Source organism: Salmo salar, chromosome 12 (assembly GCF_965601325.2).
Source record: "Salmo salar chromosome 12, fSalSal1, whole genome shotgun sequence".
Taxonomy (NCBI): domain Eukaryota; kingdom Metazoa; phylum Chordata; class Actinopteri; order Salmoniformes; family Salmonidae; genus Salmo; species Salmo salar.
In genome coordinates this window covers 50,262,575-50,284,712 of record NC_138302.1, presented here as the reverse complement: position 1 = coordinate 50,284,712, position 22,138 = coordinate 50,262,575, and the positions used below count along the sequence as shown (strand labels likewise).

Genomic DNA, 22,138 nt, shown 5'->3' with positions numbered 1-22,138 from the left:
TCATTGAGTGTGGTCTTAGTACCAGCATCGGTTTTTGGTGGTATGTAGACAGCTACATACCACCATCAGCTAATAGAGATGAAAACTCTCTTGGTAAATAGTGTGGTCTACAGCTTATCATGAGATACTCTACCTTAGGCGAGCAAAACCTTGAGACTTCCTTAGATTTCGTGCACCAGCTGTTGTTTACAAATATACATAGACCGTCACCCTTAGTCTTACCAGAGGCCGCTGTTCTATCCTTGTATATTTCCAATATCATTTAGCTCATAGACTTTTGTTTACTTACAAAGTATCTTGGCAATCTATTTAATAAGAACATGATGAGCTAGACCAGGGTTCTCCATCCCTGTTCCTGGAGAATTACCCTCCTATAGGTTTTTGCTCCAACCCCAGTTGTAACTAACCTGATTCAGTTCATCAACGAGCTATTTATTAGAATCAGGTGCGCTAGATTAGGATTGGAGTGAAAATCAACAGGACAGTGGCTCTCCAGGAACAGGGTTGGAGAATCCTTAGCTAGACAATGTACAACCTGAGTGTGAACAGAATGTAAAATGTAATAATGGACTGATGAGTGGTCATGAATGTTGTGTATGAGAATAGACAGCAGAATGTTATTATGCACACAATGCCTTTGCTTAAAGGTGCGTGCACTTGTTCAGTGCACGATCACATAATGCAAAATGTGTTTATGGAAGAGAAGTTTAGATTTATAAAGCACTGATTCTTCAGCTTTTTATAAGTTAGGCAATTGTAACAATTGTTATCAACCATCAGATGTAGTGAAGTGTTCTTTTAGACTGAATACTTTGTATTTTAGAAATGTCCAATTTTGGGATTTCAAACATTATGGTCTCTCTTGTATGCTTTGAAGGGTTGATGTAAATTCCAGCCTGATTCAGTTACTTTGGGAAATTAATTGTACATTTTCTATTTCGTTTTTGGTCATCCGGTACCAAAACTACTCCCTCTACAACGGAAATTCCTGACTATTATTTTTATTTTGTCTCTTTTTGCAGTGTCCACTGAAACCACAGACGTATCAAGGAAATTAATACTTCCAAAGCAAATAACTTCACTACTGCTTCAACCTGTCCCTATGGATCCTGCTTTTGCAGAAATCACATTGCTCTACCTTGTGAATGCAGTAACCAACATCATTCTAAGTGTCCCAAACAATGTTTATTTCCTGTGGCTGGTAATGACCGGAAGGGAAGGCCTTGGGGCCTCAGGACTTCTCCGCTCTCAACCTGTCTGTGTCTGAAATCCTCTACTGCCTCTGTGCGGCCTTGTACTATCTGGACCAATATGTCCTGGGACATGTTCTTCGATACATGACTACGTCTCATCTACACTGGCCGGCCCGTGTTCCAGTCCTTTATCTGTGTGGAGCGCTACCTGGCGGTGGTCCATCCTGTGATCTTCCTGAAGTACAAACTTACACGGATCCTACCCTAATGTTTTGGATACCGAAGCGCCGTAGGCATAGATGCAGAAGGCATGCTGGCGTCCTGGTGAGACTGAGACGGAGAGAAAATCAAACGGCACTCCGCTACGTTTTATTGGCAAATGTCCAGTCACTCGAGAATAAGATGGATGAGCTTCGTTCGGGAGTCTCCTATCAAAGAGCCTTGAAAGCTACAATATTCTATGCTTTACAGAGTCTTAGCTGACTGAATCTATGGATATACAACTCAGTGGTTTCTCCATGCAGCATCATGATCAGACAGTGGCTTCCAGTGTGAAGAGAGCAGGCTGAGAGAGCAGAGAGAGAGCAGGGAAAGCAGAGAGCAGAGAGAGAGAAGAGGAGAGAGCAGAGATAGAGCAGAGAGAGAGAGAGCAGAGAACAGAGCGCAGAGAGAGCAGAGCAGAGAGAGCAGAGAACAGAGAGAGAGAGAGCAGAGAGCAGAGAGAGCAGGGAAAGCAGAGAGCAGAGAGAGAGAAGAGGAGAGAGCAGAGATAGAGCAGAGAGAGAGCAGAGAACAGAGCGCAGAGAGAGCAGAGCAGAGAGAGCAGAGAACAGAGAGCGAGAGAGCAGAGAGCAGAGAGAGCAGGGAAAGCAGAGAGAGAGAACAGAGAGAGAGAGCAGAGAGCAGAGAGAGCAGGGGGAGAGGTGTGCCTCTTAGTATACAATAACTGGCTTCCAGTGTGAAGGAAATCTCAATATTTTTCTCACTTGACATAGAATACCTCATGGTGAACTGCAGACCTTTTTATCTACCAAGATCGTTCTCATCCGTAATTATCACTGCTGTCTACATCCCACAAAAAGCAAACACCACCTGTCATTCAATGAACTGTATGGGGCCATAAACAAACAAGAAACCGCACACCCAGAGGTGGCATTTCTTTTGGGCAGATATTTTTATGAGGAAAGACTAAGATCCGTTCTACCTAACTTCTACCAACATGTCTCCATGTGCCACAAGAGGACCCAAAACTATGGACCACTTTTATTCTACCTACAGAAACACATACAAGGTCCTCCCTCGACCTCCCTTCGGCAAATCAGACCAAGACTCTATCCTCCTGCTTCCTGATTACAAACAAAAGCTCAAACAGTAAGTACCAGTGATGTGCTCAGTATGAAAGTGGTCCAATGAAGCAGACACGAAGCTACAAGCCTTTTGCTAGTACAGAATGGGATATGTTCCGGGCAGCACTGGAATTGCGTGATTTTAAGGGCATGGTCATTTAGCCTTCAAGAGGTGCCCAATCTGCCAGGGTCCTGTGTGGCTCAGTTGGTAGAGCATGGTGTTTGCAACGCCAGCATTGTGGGTTTGATTCCCACGGGGGGACAGTACTGAATAAAAAATGTATGAATTGTATGTATTCGCTACTGTAAGTCGCTCTGGTTAAGAGCGTCTGCTAAATTAGTAAAATGTAAATGTAAGATCATCTGCCAAGACCATTAATCAAAATATCCAATTAAATTGATTAGAAAGTGTAAGTGACACACTATGTGTATTAGCTACTGCCTTTCATGTCCATACCACACTGATGCTATGGACATGAGAGAGGTGATAGAAAATGTAGCCAAACATTAATGAGACATTTAATTATATATATATAGGCCAAACGCCAGTCATGTTTCACAAATATAATGTAGGATAATTAACATTAACATCACTCACCTTGCAATCTGAGCAGAGGCAGTCAGCATGTAAACAAACTGTTTTTTAACCTGGATGTTTTTTTGTCATTTTATGAGCCAAGTCTTGCCTTGTTTCAACGTTGCCTAAGAAAAATCTGACCATATTTATTTTATAAAAACTTCCTCATATGCCATTGAAACCAGCATTTCTCTCATGTTCTATTGGGATTCCACTTTCTTTCATTGTCCAGTAGCCAACGGCATAATAGTAATATTACATTTCTCCTCTAAATTTCAAGTCAATATTTTCAGCTCTGTCACATGAAACCACTAAAGTTGGGCTGTAGCATTTACTTTTACATTTTTCAAATTGACAATCAATCTCACTATAGGCAGCAACCTTTTCCAGTTTATCCTGGTGTTGTAGGTAAGTGGTTACAGCCTGCAGAGGGAGATAGAGTCAAGGGCCCGGGTCACCAATAATTACTTTAATGCTCAACCAAAGAGGAATATTTATTAAATAAAGAATTTTTGGCACCTAACTAGGCCCACACACGGTGCTTCTTTTTTACATGGTCAGTATGAAAAGATTTTTTAAAGCTGGGATTTGGGGGGAAAAAAAGCTGTTGGCCCTTGTATAAATAAATAAGGAGTTGCACAGGACAGAGGACCAGCTCACTGGCTAATATGGAACTTGATAACACTCCTGTGTGTGTGTGTGTGTGTGTGTGTGTGTGTGTGTGTGTGTGTGTGTGTGTGTGTGTGTGTGTGTGAGTGAGTGAGTGAGAGACTGGCTTTTTTATAACTCTGTCCTGGGTAAAGTTCGTCACACTAGTATTCAGCTTGGATCAGCTACAGGTGTAATTTACCTGCTGTGTTCGACATTGGATACAATATAGGATTCAAACTTGTTCTAACTTTCTACAACTACAAGATAGCAGCTCCGAAGAACAGGAGGAATCTGCATCCTGAGATTTTGAAAGCACATCTGACCAAACAAAACTGAAGTATACTGCTCCCTTCAGAAGCCATTACAGAAGATTGTGACAGCGATATCTTAAAGAAAATGGCTTCCAAACATTCTCTCCAAGAAAAGGATTTCTCCTGTCCAGTGTACAGTAACATCTTCTGGGATCCTGTAATCCTGTCATGTAGCCACAGCTTTTGTAAAGTCTGTCTCAAAGAATTCTGGAAACAAAAGGATTCTCTGGAATGTCCAATTTGCAGTAGAATATCCTCAAAGGAAGAACCTCCTTGTAACCTAATTTTAAAGAAACTGTGTGAGGCCTTCTTAGAGGAGAAGAATCAGAGAAATTCAGCAGGGCCTGAGGGGCTCTGCTTTCTGCACCACGAAAAACTCAAACTATTCTGTCTGAATGATAACCAGCCAGTGTGTTTTGTGTGTCATACTTCTAAAAAACATGCAAACCACAATTTCTGTCCCATGGATGAAGCTGCACAGGATTTTAAGGTAGGGGGCTTATAATAACATTACCACAACATAATTTTGCTGACATTTTACACCAGAAGAAAAAGCAATGTTAGTGTTTACTTTCTCGTCATACCTACAAACTCTGGTGTCCTTATGGACAGCATGTTTGTATTATAGAATTTGTGAGTGTTTCATTCCCCACTCCTGTAGGTGTATATTGCATGTCTGTTCTAGGCTCTTATGTCACTTTTAATGATGTTGAAAGTAACTACACACTAATAATCAGTGCAGTGTCAATTTTCATATTCTAGGAGGAACTCAAGACTTTTTTGAAGCCCTTACAGAAGAAGTTTGAGATCTTCCATAGCCTGCCATCAAACAGTAACCCATATTAAGGTGAGAATGTTGACTTATGTTGTCTAATGCCACAGTGCAATTTAACTGTAGCTGAATGCCTATGTGCATTTGTGGATTAATTGTGATAATTGCTGTGGTAATAATAGTATTTCACATATTCCTCCCACTGTCTGCAGCTATAAGCAGAGGACACAGAAAGGCAGATTAAAGGGGAGTTTGAGAAGATACACCAGTTGCTTCGAGAGGATGAAGCGGCCAGATTAGCTACTCTGAAGGAAGAAGAGGAGCAGAAGAGTCACTTGATGAAGAAGAAGATTGATGAGATGATCAGAGGGTTATCATCACTTTCAGACACAATCAAAGCAATAGAGGAGGAGCTGAAAGCAGAAGATATCTCATTCCTTCAGGTAAAAACCAATAACTCAATAATAAGCAGAAATGATTTGAGATATAAACTCAGCAACAACAACAAAAAAGTCCCTTTTTCAGGACCCTGTCTTTCAAAGATAATTCGTAAAAATCCAAATAACTTCACAGATCTTCATTGTAAAGGGTTTAAACACTGTTTCCCCTTGTTCAATGAACCATCAACAATTAATGAACATGCACCTGTGGAACGGTCGTTAAGACACTAACAGCTTACAGACGGTAGGCAATTAAGGTTACAGTTATGAAAACTTAGGACACTAAAGAGGCCTTTCTACTGACTCTGAAAAACACCAAAAGAAAGATGCCCAGGGTCCCTGCTCATCTGCGTGAACGTGACTTAGGCGTGCTGCAAGGAGGCATGAGGACTGCAGATGTGGCCAGGGCAATAAATTACAATGTCCGTACTGTGAGACAGCGCTACAGGGAGACAGGACGGACAGCTGATCGTCCTCGCATTGGCAGACCACGTGTAACAACACCTGCACAAGATCGGTACATCCAAACATCACACCTGTAGGACAGCTACAGGATGGCAACAACAACTGCCTGAGTTACACCAGGAACGCACAATCCCTCCATCAGTGCTCAGACTGTCCGCAATAGGTTGAGAGAGGCTGGACTGAGGGCTTGTAGGCCTGTTGTAAGGCAGGTCCTCACCAGACATCACCGGCAACAACGTCGCCTATGGGCACAAACCCACCGTCGCTGGACCAGACAGGACTGGCAAAAAGTACTCTTCACCTGGGGTGATGGTCGGATTTGCGTTTATCGTCAAGGAATGAGCGGTACACCGAGGCCTGTACTCTGGAGCGTGATCGATTTGGAGGTGGAGTCATATGTCTGTGGAACCTGTTCAGTTTATGTCTCAGTTGTTGAATCTTATGTTCATACAAATATTTACACATCTTAAAGTTGTTGAAAATAAATGCAGTTGACAGTGAGAGAATGTTTATTTTTTTTGCTGAGTGTATTTATTGATGAACTGATTTCACATTGTCATCTCACAACCACATGTAGGATTTCGCAGGTTATTTTGGGGTCCCTCCAATATGTATAATTTGTTACATCCTTCCAATTCGTATGATACAGTATGATACGTCTTAAACAACAGTCACTGATGCTTTAGCATTTGTCACTAAGGTTAGCTAGGTTAGGTGTAAGGGATAGAGGTGAGGGTTAGATAACATGTTCAGCAGTTGAAAAACGCTATGATGGTGGTTAGCTAAAGTTGCTATTCAGATAAGATGCCACTTTCTTGTCTGTTTTAAATAATCCGACCATTTGTAACATATCATACGTATTGGCTCTGAGGCCGGGCTGGATTACATGTCAGGTATTATCATTATTTATTATTAATTTGGTATTTTATTCTTCTGCAGAACTACAAGGTCACAGTGAAAAGGTGAGTGATCTGCCTCTTCGCTGTCTCTTCTCTGAGGTTCTAAACCTAGGGTGCCAAGGTTGTTCTTCACCCAACCCCACAGTTGAACTAACTCCTGAATATTCTTCCAGAGCCCAGTGCACACTGCCGGATCCAGAGAGGGTTTCAGGAGCACGGATCCATGTGGCTAAGCACCTTAACAACCTGCACAGATTTTGTGGGAAGATGCAGGACATTGTTGAAGTGTTTGCTCACTATAGTAAGTATAATTTTATTGTTGCAATTGACAAGCTGTTCAGTTACTAGCCATAGTTAATACATAATGCTAATTGATGCAAGTGTGAAATGTTGCTTGGCCCTGGTCTAAGCCCCAAATGTGCAGTTTGAAAAACCCCATACAGAATCTCTGTTCTCTCTGTTTAGCTGCTGTGACTCTGGATCCCAAGACTGCCCACCCATCTCTCATCTTGTCTGATGATCTGACCACTGTGAGACTTGGTGATGGGACGCAGAAGCATCCTGACAACCCAGAGAGGTTTGATAACAATAGAATGGTCCTGGGCTCTGAAGGCTTTAACTCAGGGACACACATCTGGGATGTTGAGGTTGGACACAGTGTAGGCTGGACCCTGGGTGTGGTTACAGAGACTGTCTGGAGGAAGGGAGGAATACGCAGTGGACTCTGGGGTCTAAATTATAAATCATGTGAATACAGGGCATATTCCCTACCAAAGTCAACCATTCCCTTCACGTTGGGCCAGAGACCCCCGAGGATCCGAGTGCAGCTGGACTGGGACAGAGGAAAGCTGTCATTCTATGACCCTTTAAATAACTCACACCTACACACATTCACACACACTTTCGCTGAGAGAGTCTTTCCCTGCCTTGGTAATCGATGTAAACACCAGCCTCTAAAGATCTTGTCATGGCCTCTGTAACAGTGGAACAACATAGTTAGAGCTGATAGGCCTCTTGTCTAGGAACAGCACAGTTAGAGCTGATAAGGAAGTTATAATGTCTCATATCACAACTTTAAAGGTGAAATATGTAACCTATTGGGTGACCTGGCCAACTTCACAAAGAAAGGTGAGTGTAAGATCTGCAATTCTCATTGAAAGCAAGTCTAAGAAACGGTAGATCTGTTCTTTGTGCCCTACTTCTATGCTTCCCGTTCCTAAGTTTAGTTTTTGTATCTTTTACTTTCGGTCTTGTACACCAGCTTCAAACAGCTGAAAACACACTCCTTTTGGTTATGAAAATATATTTCACAGCGGTTGAGATGGTACAATTATTCTCTACACTGTATATTGCTTGTTTTGTCACATAAACTGAAATTAGGTGAACTATTCGAATTTTAGCAAGCAGGAAATGGTAGAGCGATTTCTGCACTTTGCACCTTTAAATCAAGCACCTACTGACATTATAAAGACTTGACTGATTTGAACTTAATGCTTAAACTGTTGATAAAGCACGAGAGTAGAACTGACACCTAGTCCAAATTTAGTAGAGTATAATCCTGTTTCTTATTTGTATTATATAAGATTGCTTTGTTAATCATGTGAAGTTGCTCTTATTGCCTTAAGTATATGATCAATTGCATGGAAACTGTCATTCCCTATTACATGATTCAACCAAATACATTCTATTGTTTTTGGTTTTGTCTATGAGAGTGGAATAAAACAGTTTAAAGTTGATGCTGTTTTACCATAACGTTTCATTCACCCACTAACCTAACCCACTTCCACGATTTAATCTTCTCAAACTAGTATAGCATACTTTTCGACAGCTGGAGCAAGCACATAAAGTTTCTTCAGAAATGTATGCTTTTCCAGTTTAGACCGGTGTGGTAGGTAAGTCTACAGCTTGCAGAGGGAGATAGAGTCACTGGCCAGGGTCAGGCTAGGGTCACCAATAACTCTCAATTAGAGAGGAATATTCAGTAAATAAAGAATATTTGGCTAAACCAAACTGCGCTGAATTCAAGGATTTTCCATTGGAATGTCCCAAAGTTTATTTCCACCTTTGATCTGTTTGTATATGGCAAGTGATAAGTCATCAAGACATAAAATACTAAACAATACATGTGACTGACTTTGTAGAACTGTGAATTCTGTCCTGGGTAAAGGCTCTCACACTGTAGAATTCAGCTTGTATCAGCTACAGGTGTATTTTACCTGCTGTGTTCGACATTGGATACGATATAGGAATCAAAGTTATTCAAACTTTTTTTATGACTACAAGATAGCAACACCGAAGAGAAAGATAAAACTGCATCAATACTGAGATTTGAAAGCACACCTGACTAAACAAGACTGAAGTATACTGCTCCCTTCAGACACAATCAGAGCCGTAGAGGAGCTGAAAGCAGAAGGTATCCCATTCTTGCAGGTAAGAACAAACAGTTCTGTGACAAGAAGACATTATTTGAGATACATTTATTGATGAACTGATTTCATCTCAGGTATTATGAGGATATATTACTCAGTTGGTCTTTGTGCTCCTCCAGAACTATAAGGCCTACAGTGAAAGCAAGGTAAGTTATCTGCCGCTTGTCTCTGTCTCTTATGCCTGGTTTTTGACCTAGGTTATTCTTAACCCAACCCCACATTTGAACTGACTCCTGAATATTCTTCCAGAGCCCAGTGCACACTGCCGGATCCAGAGAGAGTTTCAGGAGCACTGATCCATGTGGCCAAGCACCTTGACCACCTGATTCTGTGGGAAAATTGTGTGTTTGCTCAATACAGTGAGTATGATAGTTATGTTACAATTAACACGTTAATTTACTAACTTAAGATAATACATTCATTTACAAAAAAAATTGAAAAACAAGGGCATAAGCAGACCTCAATGTTCGATTGAGTATAGTTAAATAACAAAACATTAAAGGGTAAGTTCAGAATTTGACAACATTATGTTAGATGGTTCCTCACCCTGAACGTAGTATATTGACCATGAGGAATTGTAATCCATGGCTCGGTTTTCTTTAAACAGCTGTGATGATGAATCAATGTGGAAAACTGATTGGATTTGTAAAAAGTCATACATTTAAGAGCATTTTGTCTTTTTTCACCCAACTTTTAACCTACAGTAAATCCAAAGACATGGTGATTTCACGTTGAATTCACGTTAGTTGACAACCAAATGTTAATCAAAACTAGGCATTGAACTGACGTCTGTGCCCAGTGGGTTAGTATAACTTACACTAAAAAGTGTGGACACCTGCTCGTCGAACATCTCATTCCAAAATCATGGGCATGACTCAAGTAAAAGTGAAAGTCACCCAGTAAAATCCTACTTGAGTAAAAGTCTAAAAGTATTTGGTTTAAAATATACTTAAGTATCAAAAGTAAATGTAAAAGCTAAAATATACTTAAGTATCAAAAGTAAAAAAATAAATCATTTCAAATTCCTTATATTAAGCAAACCAGACGGCACCATTGTCTTGTTTTTTTTTTATTTACGGATTGCCAGGGGCACACTCCAACACTCCAACACTCAGACATCCTTTACAAACAAAGCATGTGTTTAGTGAATCCGCCAGATCAGAGGAGGTAGGGATGACCAGGGATGTTCTCTTGATAAGTATGTGAATTGGACAATTTTCCATTCCTGCAAAGCATTCAAAATGTAACAAGTACTTTTGGGTGTCAGGGAATATGTATGGAGTAAAAAGTACATTATTTTCTTTCAAAATATAGATAGTAAAGTACAGATACCCAAAAAAACTACTTAAGTAGTATTTTGAAGTATTTTACTTAAGTACTTTACACTACTGCATATTACGAATCATTACTAATTCAACAGCTAAATGTAAAAGAAATCTACAATGATATTGCCAGAATGAGGTAAAAAAAAGTGCCAGGTTATGACAAAATAGATGTCTCTCTGGTTTCACTCTAAATTCAAGTTCAAGTCCGATGTAAGGAGTTAACAAAAAACTTAATAGGCTACAGATACATCCTTCCTATCTCCATCTGCGGTTGAAGTGTCTTCACTCCCAAGTTCACTTAACACATGCAACACAATAAAGGAGGTATGATACTGTGGCTGTGTCAGTTCATTTTTATGTTGACAGGGAAGACTATGCCTTTCTGTGAAGTCTATATGTCAGGGTTCCACAACTGGCAGCTTTTTTTTTGGGGGGGGGGGCCTCAAGTTTTCCTAGTATATATATATATATATATATTTACATTTTAGTCATTTAGCGACTTACAGTAGAGTGCATACATTTTATTAAATTTAAGGGCATTTAAATAAATATATATATATATACATACATACACTGAACAAAAATATAAATGCAACATTTAAAGTGTTGGTCCCATGTTTCATGAGCTGAAATAAAATATTTCTGAAATTGTGCATATGCACAAAAAGCTTATTTCTCTCAAATTTGGTGCACAAACTTGTTTATATCCCTGTTAGTGAGCATTTAACCTTTGCCAAGATAATCCATCCACCTGACAGGTGTGGCATATCAAGAAGCTGATTAAACAGGTGCACCTTTTGCTGGGGACAATAAAAGGCCACTATAAAATGTGCAGTTTTGTCACACAACACAATGCCACAGATGTCTCAAGTTGAGGGAGCGTGCAATTGGCATGCTGACTGCAGGAATGTCCACCAGATCTGTTGCCAGAGAACTGAATGTTCATTTCTCTACCATAAGCCACCTCCAATGTTGTTTTAGAGAATTTGGCAGTACGTCCAACCGGTCTCACAACCGCAGACCATCAAATTGTATTTGTCACATGCGCCAAATACAACAAGACCTTAACCAACAATGCAGTTGAAGAAATAGGGTTAAGAAAATATTTACTAAATAAACTAAAGTTAAAAAAAATAGAATCAAATACAGAGTCGGTACAGAGTCAATGTGCGAGGGTACAGGTTAGTCGAGGTAATTTGTAAAGTGACTATGCATTGATAATAAACAGCGAGTAGCAGCAGTGTAAAAACAAAGGGGGGATGTCAATGTAAATAGTCCGGGTGGCCATTTGATTAATTGTTCAGCAGTCTTATGGCTTGGGGGTAGAAGCTGTTAAGGGGCCTTTTGGTCCTAGACTTCGTGCTCCGGTACCACTTGCCGTGCGGTAGCAGAGAGAACAGTCTATGTCTTGTTTGACTGGAGTCTTCGACAATTTTTGGGGCTTTCCTCTGACACCGCCTAGTTTATAGGTACTGGGTGGCAGAAAGCTTGGCTCCAGTGATGTACTGGGCTGTTCGCACTACCCTCTGTAGTGCCTTGCAATCGGAGGCCGAGCAGTTGCCATACCAGGCAGTGATGCAACCAGTCAGGATGCTCGCGATGGTGCAGCTGTAGAACCTTTTGAGGATCTGAGGACCCATGCCAAATATTTTCAGTCTCCTGAGGGGGAATCGGTTTTGTTGTGCCCTCTTCATGACGGTCTTGGTGTTTAGACCATGATAGTTTGTTGGTGATGTGAACACCAAGGAACTTAAAGCTCTCAACCCGCTCCACTACAGCCCCATCGATGTTAATGGAGGCCTGTTCAGCCCGCTTTTTCCTGTAGTCCACGATCCCCTTTGTCTTGCTCACATTGAGGAAGAGGTTGTTGTTCTGGCACCACACTGCCAGGTCTCTGACCTCCTCCCTATAGGCTGTCTCATTGTTGTCGGTGATCAGGCCTACCACTGTTGTGTCATCAGCAAACTTAATGATGGTGTTGGAGTTGTGTTTGGTCATGCAATCGTGGGTGAACAGGGGGAACAGGAGGTGACTAAGCACGCACCCCTGAGAGGTCCCAGTGTTGAGGATCAGCGTGGCAGACATGTTGTTGCCTACCCTTACCACCTGGGGTGTGACCGTCAGGAAGTCCAGGATCCAGAGGGAGGTGTTTAGTCCCAGGGTCCTTAGCTTAGTGATGAGCTTTGTGGGCACTATGGTGTTGCACGCTGAGCTGTAGTCAATGAACAGCATTCTCGCATAGGTGTTCCTTTTGTCGAGGTGGGAAAGGGCAGTGTGGAGTGCGTTCGAGATTACGCCATCTGTGGATCTGTTGGGGCGGTATGCGAATTGGAGTGGGTCTAGGGTATGGTGCTGTTAATGTGAGCCATGACCAGCCTTTCAAAGCACTTCATGGCTACCGATGTAAGTGCTACGGGGTGGTGATCATTTAGGCAGGTTACCTTCGCTTCCTTGGGCACAGGGACTATGGTGGTCTGCTTGAAACATGTAGGTATTACAGACTCGGTCAGAGAGAAGTTGAAAATGTCAGTAAAGACACTTGCCAGTTGGTCCACGCATACTTTGAGTACACATGCTGGTAATTCGTCTGGCCCCGCGGCTTTGTGAATGTTGACCTGTTTAAAGGTCTTGAGCGTGATCACACAGTTGTCCGGAACAGCTGGTGCTCTCATGCATGCTTCAGTGTTTCTTGCCTCGAAGCGACAATAAAAGGTATTTAGCTCGTCTGGTAGGCTCACGTCACTGGGTAGCTCGTGGCTGGGTTTCCCTTTGTAGTCTGTAATAGAGCGTCAGAGCCAGTGTAGTAGGATTCAATCTTAGTCCTGTATTGACGCTTTTCCTGTTTGATGGTTCGTCTGTATGGCGTCGTGTGGACGAGCGATTTGCTGATGTCAACGTTGTGAACAGAGTTCCCCATGGTGGCGGTGGGAATATGATATGGGCAGGCATGAGCTATGGACAACAAACACAATTGCATTTTATCGATGGCAATTTGAATAAACAAAAATACTGTGATGAGGACCATTGTGAGACCCATTTCTTTTTATGTATCTATGACCAACAGATGCATTTCTGTACTCCCAGTCATGTGAAATCCATAGATTAGGACCTAATGAATTTATTTCAATTGACTGATTTCCTCATATAAACTGTAAAATCAATGAAATTGTTGCATGTTGCATTTATATTTTTGTTCATAGTTGATGATATAGTTGGAATACCTTCCTAATATTGAGTTGCACCCCCTTTTGCCATCCGAACAGCCTCAATTCATCGGGGCATGGACTACAAAGTGTTGAAAAAAGTATTTGATCGCCTGCTGATTTTGTACGTTTGCCCACTGACAAAGAAAGGATCAGTCTATAATTTTAATGGTAGGTTTATTTGAACAGTGAGAGACAGAATAACAACAAAAATATCCAGAAAAACGCATGTCAAAAATGTTATAAATTGATTTGCATTTTAATGAGGGAAATAAGTATTTGACCCCCTCTCAATCAGAAAGATTTCTGGCTCCCAGGTGTCTTTTATACAGGTAACGAGCTGAGATTAGGAGCACACTCTTAAAGGGAGTGCTCCTAACCGCAGCTTGTTACCTGTAAAAAAGACACCTGTCCACAGAAGCAATCAATCAATCAGATTCCAAACTCTCCACCATGGCCAAGACCAAAGAGCTCTCCAAGGATGTCAGGGACAAGATTGTAGACCTACACAAGGCTGGAATGGGCTACAAGACCATTGCCAAGCAGCTTGGTGAGAAGGTGACAACATTTGGTGCGATTATTCGCAAATGGAAGAAACACAAAAGAACTGTCAATATCCCTCGGCCTGGGGCTCCATGCAAGATCTCACCTCGTGGAGTTGCAATGATCATGAGAACGGTGAGGAATCAGACCAGAACTACACGGGAGGATCTTGTCAATGATCTCAAGGCAGCTGGGACCATAATCACCAAGAAAACAATTGGTAACACACTACGCCGTGAAGGACTGAAATCCTGCAGCACCCGCAAGGTCCCCCTGCTCAAGAATACATATACAGGCCCGTCTGAAGTCTGCCAATGAACATCTGAATGACTCAGAGGACAACTGGTGAAAGTGTTGTGGTCAGATGAGACCAAAATGTAGCTTTTTGACATCAACTCAACTCGCCGTGTTTGGAGGAGGAGGAATGCTGTCTATGACCCCAAGAACACCATCTCCACCGTCAAACATGGAAGTGGAAACATTATGCTTTGGGGGTGTTTTTCTGCTAAGGGGACAGGACAACTTCACTGCATCAAAGGGACGATGGACGGGGCCATGTACCGTCAAATCTTGGGTGAAAACCTCCTTCCCTCAGCCAGGGCATTGAAAATGGGTCGTGGATGGGTATTCCAGCATGACAATGACCCAAAACACACGGCCAAGGCAACAAAGGAGTGGCTCAGGAAGAAGCACATTAAGGTCCTGGAGTGGCCTAGCCAGTCTCCAGACCTTAATCCCATAGAAGATCTGTGGAGGGAGCTGAAGGTTCGAGTTGCCAAACGTCAGCCTCGAAACCTTAATGACTTGGAGAAGATCTGCAAAGAGGAGTGGGACAAAATCCCTCCTGACATGTGTGCAAACCTGGTGGCCAACTACAAGAAACGTCTGACCTCTGTGATTGCCAACAAGGGTTTTGCCACCAAGTACTAAGTCATGTTTTGCAGAGGGGTCAAATACTTATTTCCCTCATTAAAATGCAAATAATTGTATAACCTTTTTGACATGCGTTTTTCTGTATTTTTTGTTGTTATTCTGTCTCTCACTGTTCAAATAAACCTACTATTAAAATTATAGACTGATCATTTCTTAGTAAGTGGGCAAACGCACAAAATCAGCAGGGGATCAAATACTTTTTTCCCCCACTGTATGTTGACTCCAGTGCTTCCCACAGTTGTGTCAAGTTTGCTGGATGTCCTTAGGTGGTGGACCATTCTTTATACACATGGGAACTCTTGAACGTGAAAACCCCATTAGCATTGCAGTTCACTCAAACCAGTGCGCCTGGCACCTACTACCAGACCGTTCAAAAGCACTTAAATATTTTGTCTTGCCCATTCACCCTCTGAATGGCACACATACACAATCCATGTCTCAATTGTCTCAAGGCTTAAAAATCCTTCTTTAACCTGTCTCCTCCCCTTCATCTACACTGATTGAGGTGGATTTAACAAGTTAAATCAATAAGAGATCACAGCTTTCACCTGGATTCACCTGTCCAGTCTATGTCAAGGAAAGAGCAGGTGTTCCTAATGTTTTGTACACAGTGTATGCATTTACCATTCTGCTATGTCACGTTTTAAATATTTTTCCCCCGAAAGATATCCATATATCATAATGATATTAGCCTAGAGAGATACCTAGTAATGTGCTCATGTTTTTCGCAAGTGTTGACAGATCAATGAATACATAGACATGTTCTTGCCGAGGAGGATAGAGATCTTAAAATCATACAGTTCATCAATGTAATAATTATTCCCCTCTTCCGAGGGTTTGACAACGTTTAATTCAAGACCGAGGTTGTACTGTAGCTTTACAATTCTGTATAATTGGTAAACCTATAGAAACGAGACTCAACACATCACAGAGCTCGATATTCTCATACTTGCCATGTCCTATGTTAACGAATAACTCTATATTACTATGTCATATTATGACTTCTATAGGCCTAATACTGTATTGATTTACAGCGTGTATTTGAATAGGGACAGATCCAATAAAACATTGACACATTGAATAATAAGATAGCGTATCACCAAGCTTTTATACAAATTTTTCAGTCCTTAGATTAAAATTACGTTCCAAAATGAGCATATGTTACTGTCCAGCATCAGTCCCTAGACGGGCTTTAAAATAAGAAGAAAACAAAACATGATATAAAATGGTTCATGTGGTCACATGCTTACCGCTCTTTGAAACCAGTTTTCTACTTTCTGTGAATCATTTATGCAAATATTTGTAGATGTTTGAAGTGATCATGAAGTGAGTTATAGAAACGGACTTCTTGACGTTGCCTATATTTCCCCCCACACGTGCCCCAGCCCTATCCCCACCCACTCACTCACTGAACTCTGGCCAGCTAGTGCTTATTTCATCACTCTCTGCCAACCTGGTTACCGTCCAACCTGGCTACTGGGTGAGCATTTGAGGACACAAAATGGCCGCGCCGGAAAACGGATCTGACAGAGGTGTCATGGAGCCAAATAAATCCTCATTAACAGAACAGCTTGATCCTGAGTTGGTGCCAGTTTGAAGGCGACCCAAGCCTCAGGACAAGGATCAACTCTCCCCTACACACAGCCTTGGCTTCTAAAGTTAACTCTCACACTTAATTATGAGATAAAATACAATATATCAACACACTCAGATGCAGTATTTCTAGGGTTTTGGATGAGGTAAAAAAAAAAAAAATGCATTCATAGGTAAGCCTAGACACGGTTCCTATTTGTAACAGGCATTTTGCACGTGGCATATGGTAAATTGATTCTATCAATATAGTTATTCCATTGTATGATTTGAATTGATGTGGTGTCTAGTCACTTAAACCACACAGATGAGGGGCTGAAACTGTGGAATCTAATGGAATTTGTTATTTTGCAGAAAATGTCCCAGGTTCAGGGTGGAAGTGGAACCTTCAGTCAGTGGTGCCGAAACAGCAAGGGGGAGAAGAAGAGGAGGGGACAGAGAGCAGCCCCCAGCATTGTGCTAAACTTGTACTGATGGCTGGATCGATCAAGGGATAACTGGAGAGGTGATGAAACTGCAATATACATTTGATAAGCACAACATGGTATGAGTAGATTTGAAAGGAGATATCGCTGCATTTTGTTCTCTCTGGAGTAAAAAAAAACCTACCGCTGACTTCAAGCATAGTGAATTTGAGCATTTTTTGAAATATATATCTTAAAATAAATTGAATTTGATGTCTAAACACACAATAGGAAGGCGCACTGGATTATTTAACAGAATATGTGAATAGGTAAATAAAATACCCCCCAGAATAGAAAGATTAAACCAGTTTGATTAGGCCACGGAAGCTTCAACTTATTACTATTGTGACATTGACCAGGCATTTCATAAACGTAATTACGTGTCATTGAAAGGCAACATAATCAACATTCCAAAATAAATATGCAGTCCCCTATTCCATGCCCTCCCTGCCTTTCCAGTGACTTTGTATGGGCCGGGATGGAGCCCCCTCTCTCCATCTTTCCTTCATTTCTGTCGCATTTACTATGTTTACACTGTCGACACACCCCTGTCCTTCACCCAAACCACCATCCCCCAATCCTGTCACACACACACACACGCACACACCATGGCATGAATTCCAACACAACGTGTATGTCACTGACACAACATACAATATGCACTAATCCTTCAATACATCATGCAGAAACATATGAACCGAACTGAAACCACCTATGTAAAATATCAATATCACCCATGTTAAATTTGAATGTTTGTAGCTAACCTCACTTACCATTCTTCAGTGGGTATCCCGGTCTGTGTCTAAAAGGAGAGGAAGGGAGGGTCATGGTACTCTACAGTTTGTTCCACAAGTACATTGCATAACAATCATAGCAACAAAGCATGTTTATGCTACGTTAGGCAGCTGACACGCCATCCGCAGCACACCGCAGACACACCCCTCTGTCCTTTTCGTTCTCCCTGTCTCTCTCACACACGCGCTTCCGCATACGCACAATCCTAAAATTTAAAATAATAATAATAATAATAAAAACTCCGAGACCACGAAAATATCGGCGATATGTCGCTACAATGTTTAATTCAGTGCCTCTCTGTAACTCCATATTTTATTACAATGCTGCCACCGGTGTGGCCACATAACAAAGGAGAGTGCGTTGCACAGACTTGTGGTATATATAATGATAGAATTTCCTTTTCAGCGCATCTATGATCATGTTGTTACAATGTTATTGTAGCACTGTATCAGTTCCTGCGAAGAAACAATGTTGCTTTAAACCTCACGCGGTCAAAGTTGTTTACCTCTTCGTTACCTCTGACGTCATGACACACCCCTGTGTTTGGGGGAAGGGGAGTCGCTCACACACGTTACGAGCATTGGATTTGACCAAGCAAAGCAGGGCTGGTGTAAGCCGTCACCAACCAAAACACGGGATAGACGGGATACACGCAGATTGCACCTTTGATTGGTTATTGGAGAAGCTTGGAGAAAATATCCCATTTTGTGGAAGTCCGGGGGCGGGGCATACCAAAAAGTAATGGCCATCTATTTAGGGTCTGGCCAGGGGGTTTCTCATAGCTATTCTATAGAATTCGCCGTTTGTAGAGCGAACAAGGTAAATATCGTAACCATTATTACTAGCCGTATTCGTTAATTGCAGTCGCGTTCGGTCTGAATATAGTTGATATATCGCCTGAACTTGATACACCAATTTAGGGTTATCTAGCCACGCTAGCTATCAGTATCAGCTCGCCAGCCAACATTTAGAACCTTCCTTGGGCGTGATAGTTTTGACGTTTCGAGTCGATCACATGCGGATATTTGTATAACGCAGTTATTACACAGTATCTCATACCACAAGTCAACATGGAAATGAATTTATTTTCAAGAGATTGACGACGACAAACGGATTAAGGGAAACTTGGTCTTGGAAAAAGTTGTACGCAGGTATGAAACTCGCATCCAGAGAAGGAATGTGAAAGCTGAAACTATTCTGCGGCTCGAGCTCAAAACAAACGCAGCGTTACAAGGCTGTCAGTTTACCAAAATAATCTTTACAATCAAACCATTGCACGCATGTTGCTCAAATAATTGTCATGCTTTTCTTTACAGAGAATATATGATAAGACTATTATTCAAACAACCAAACTGTTTGAAACAAGGTCCGAATTGATCAAGCCAATTTCTTATTTTTCAGGATTTAAGATATCTTTATGGTTAAGAAGAGAGTTGCCAAGTCTTTATCTCCCATCTACAAAAAAGGGCATGCCAAAATCTCAGGTAAATTAATTTGATCTGTTTTAAATCCTTGCATTCATAGCCAAACTACACCTGTATAAAATGCATGCATTTAATCTCAGCTGTATATGTCCAAATATGTATTATCTGTCACAATTTATAGATAATAGACTTTATTATAGACTTTATTTGGATAGTCCATCAATAGATGCTCTACAGCAGGATTCTCCAACCAGCAGACTGGATTTTGCCCTCCCAGTTTTCCAAGCAATTGTAATATATATATATATATCTCAGCAAAAAAATTAAGTAATCTCACTGTCAACTGCATTTATTTTCAGCAAACTTAACATGTGTAAATATTTGTATGAACATAAGATTCAACAAGACATAAACTGAACAAGTTCCACAGACGTGACTAACAGAAATTGAATAATGTGTCCCTGAACAAAGGGGGGGGGGGGTCAAAACTAACAGTCAGTATCTGGTGTGGCCACCAGCTGCATTAAGTACTGCAGTGCATCTCCTCATGGACTTCACCAGATTTGCCAGTTCTTGCTGTGAGATGTAACCCCACTCTTCCACCAAGGCACCTACAAGTTCCCAGACATTTCTGGGGGGAAATGGCCCTAGCCCTCACCTTCCGATCCAACAGGTCCCAGACGTGCTCAATGGAATTGAGATCCGGCTCTTCGCTGGCCATGGAAGAACACTGACGTTCCTGTCTTTCAGGAAATTATGCACAGAAGGAGCAGTATGGCTGGTGGCATTGTCATGCTGGAGATTCATGTCAGGATGAGCCTGCAGGAAGGGTACCCATGAGGGAGGAGGATGTCTTCCCTGTAACGCACAGCGTTGAGGTTGTCTGCAATGACAACAAGCTCAGTCCGATGATGCTGTGACACACCACCCCAGACCATGACGGACCCTCCATTCCTTCGACGATGAACACGAGACTGACCATCACCCCTGGTGAGACAAATCCGCGACTCGTCAGTGAAGAGCACTTTTTGCCAGTCCTGTCTGGTCCAGCGACGGTGGGTTTGTGGCCATAGGGGACGTTGTTGCCGGTGATGTTTGGTGAGGACCTGCCTTACAACAGGCCTATAAGCCCTCAGTCCAGCCTCTCTCAACCTATTGCGGACAGTCTGAGCACTGATGGAGGGATTGTGCGTTCCTTGTGTAACTAGGGCAGTTGTTGTTGCCATCCTGTACCTGTCCAACAGGCACGTTCACGCAGATGAGCAGGGACCCTGGGCGTCTTTCTGTGTTTTTCAGAGTCAGTGGAAAGGCCTCTTTAGTGTCCTACTTTTTCATCACTGTGACCTTAATTGCCTACCGTCTGTAAGCTGTTAGTGTCTTAACGACTGTTCCACAGGTGCATGTTCGTTCATTGTTTATGGTTCATTGAACAAGTATGGGAAACACTGTTTAAACCCTTTACAATGAAGATCTGTGAAGTTATTTGGATTTTTACAAATGATCTTTGAAAGACAGGGTCCTGAAAGACAGTACCAGTTAAAAGTTTGGACACACCTATTCATTCCAGGGTTTTCCTTTGTTTTTACAATTTTCTACATTGTAAAATAATAGCGAAGACTTCAAAACTATGAATTAACACATATGGAATCATGTAATAACCAAAAAAGTGTTAAACAAATCAAAATAGATTTTGTATTTGAGATTCTTCAAAGTAGCCACCCTTTGCCTTGATGACAGCTTTGCACACTCTTGGCATTCTGTCAAACAGCTGCCTGAGGTTGTCACCTGGAATGCATTTCAATTAACCTTTTCATACGTAAGTTCCAAATATCTCTAACAGTCGCCCCAGTGTGAGTTGTTTTATGCACGTGATGTCAGAATGCACTCAATGTTCCAAAATGTGATTGTTACACAACAGGACAGTTAACATGCACTCCCTGCTAATTATCTATGTTTCAACTTGTCAATTTCAAATTATTTTCTAACAAGTTTTATTTTCTAACAACAGTTTGAATTGAGGTGTGTTCCGCCTCGTTAATTCACATAGAAGTAGCCCATTTCAGTGTTGCTGACAATTTATGTTTGAGGCTTTACTGAGCCGGACAAACTTCCCTCTTCGAGGAGAGCCCTTCCCCAATGCCTCCATTGTTGTTTCAATACAAATAATAACTTTGGACATGTGTGCGTTCCTATCAAAGTAAGTGCCTTATTTTCTGCATATCATGCTGTCGTTGTTACTGTAGCATGAAGTATTTATGTATGGAGCATAATGTATTAACAGTTTTATTCACATGTTTTCAAGTACTGGTGACGAATAATGCATTCTGATTATTGCATAGATTGTAATGGACACCTATGATGTGTGTAAAATACCTTTTTGAAGGTTGTACTGATTTATAATGAGGTAATGCTAATCTATTTGCCAGCTATGTGTGGCGCCATGTTTGTTGACATCATACAATGCATTTTGGGTGTCACGTAAACGTCTGTCAGACCAAAGACGTTATAATGACGTGAAGGAATGATTCACTCCTCTTTCGGGTAAACTTCCGGAAGTGAATGAAGGGAAGTGAATGATCGTAGACAACACACCCCCTTCAACATGCATACTGAAAAAAGACCAAACTCATCTTGTCTCTGCTTATTATATTTGGTTGATGCAAAAAACAAACAGAGGCGCGCACAAACTACCCATCAGATTACTTTTGATTTCTAGAAAGTGTTTTACTCAATTATTTAGATCAATGTTGAGCTCACCTGTGATGTGATGAATTATCA

At 41.5% G+C, this 22,138-nt stretch overlaps 1 protein-coding gene and 1 pseudogene across 5 annotated transcripts in view; both read left to right on the top strand.

Moving 5' to 3' along the window:
• The first annotated feature begins 3,885 nt into the window (after nucleotides 1-3,885).
• Nucleotides 3,886-7,137, top strand: LOC106565232 (zinc-binding protein A33-like; annotated as a pseudogene). Its single transcript, XR_014379712.1, has 5 exons — nucleotides 3,886-4,568; nucleotides 4,841-4,925; nucleotides 5,063-6,717; nucleotides 6,828-6,955; nucleotides 7,120-7,137. The product of XR_014379712.1 is annotated as a zinc-binding protein A33-like (transcript).
• A 492-nt stretch (nucleotides 7,138-7,629) lies between these two features.
• LOC106565233 (vitamin D3 receptor B) overlaps nucleotides 7,630-22,138 on the top strand; it is a 97,068-nt gene continuing 82,559 nt past the window's right edge. The window contains exons 1-5 of one of the 4 annotated variants that reach the window (XM_082959025.1): nucleotides 7,630-9,084; nucleotides 9,203-9,229; nucleotides 9,333-9,442; nucleotides 17,032-17,182; nucleotides 19,338-19,420. In XM_082959025.1, coding sequence (XP_082815151.1) covers nucleotides 19,354-19,420 — 67 coding nt within the window. In that variant the 5' untranslated portion in view covers nucleotides 7,630-9,084; nucleotides 9,203-9,229; nucleotides 9,333-9,442; nucleotides 17,032-17,182; nucleotides 19,338-19,353. Of the gene's footprint in view, nucleotides 9,085-9,202; nucleotides 9,230-9,332; nucleotides 9,443-17,031; nucleotides 17,183-18,465; nucleotides 19,088-19,337; nucleotides 19,421-22,138 lie in introns of those variants that run through there. The other 3 variants (XM_014132121.3, XM_014132119.3, XM_014132123.3) reach the window with 3 other exon arrangements.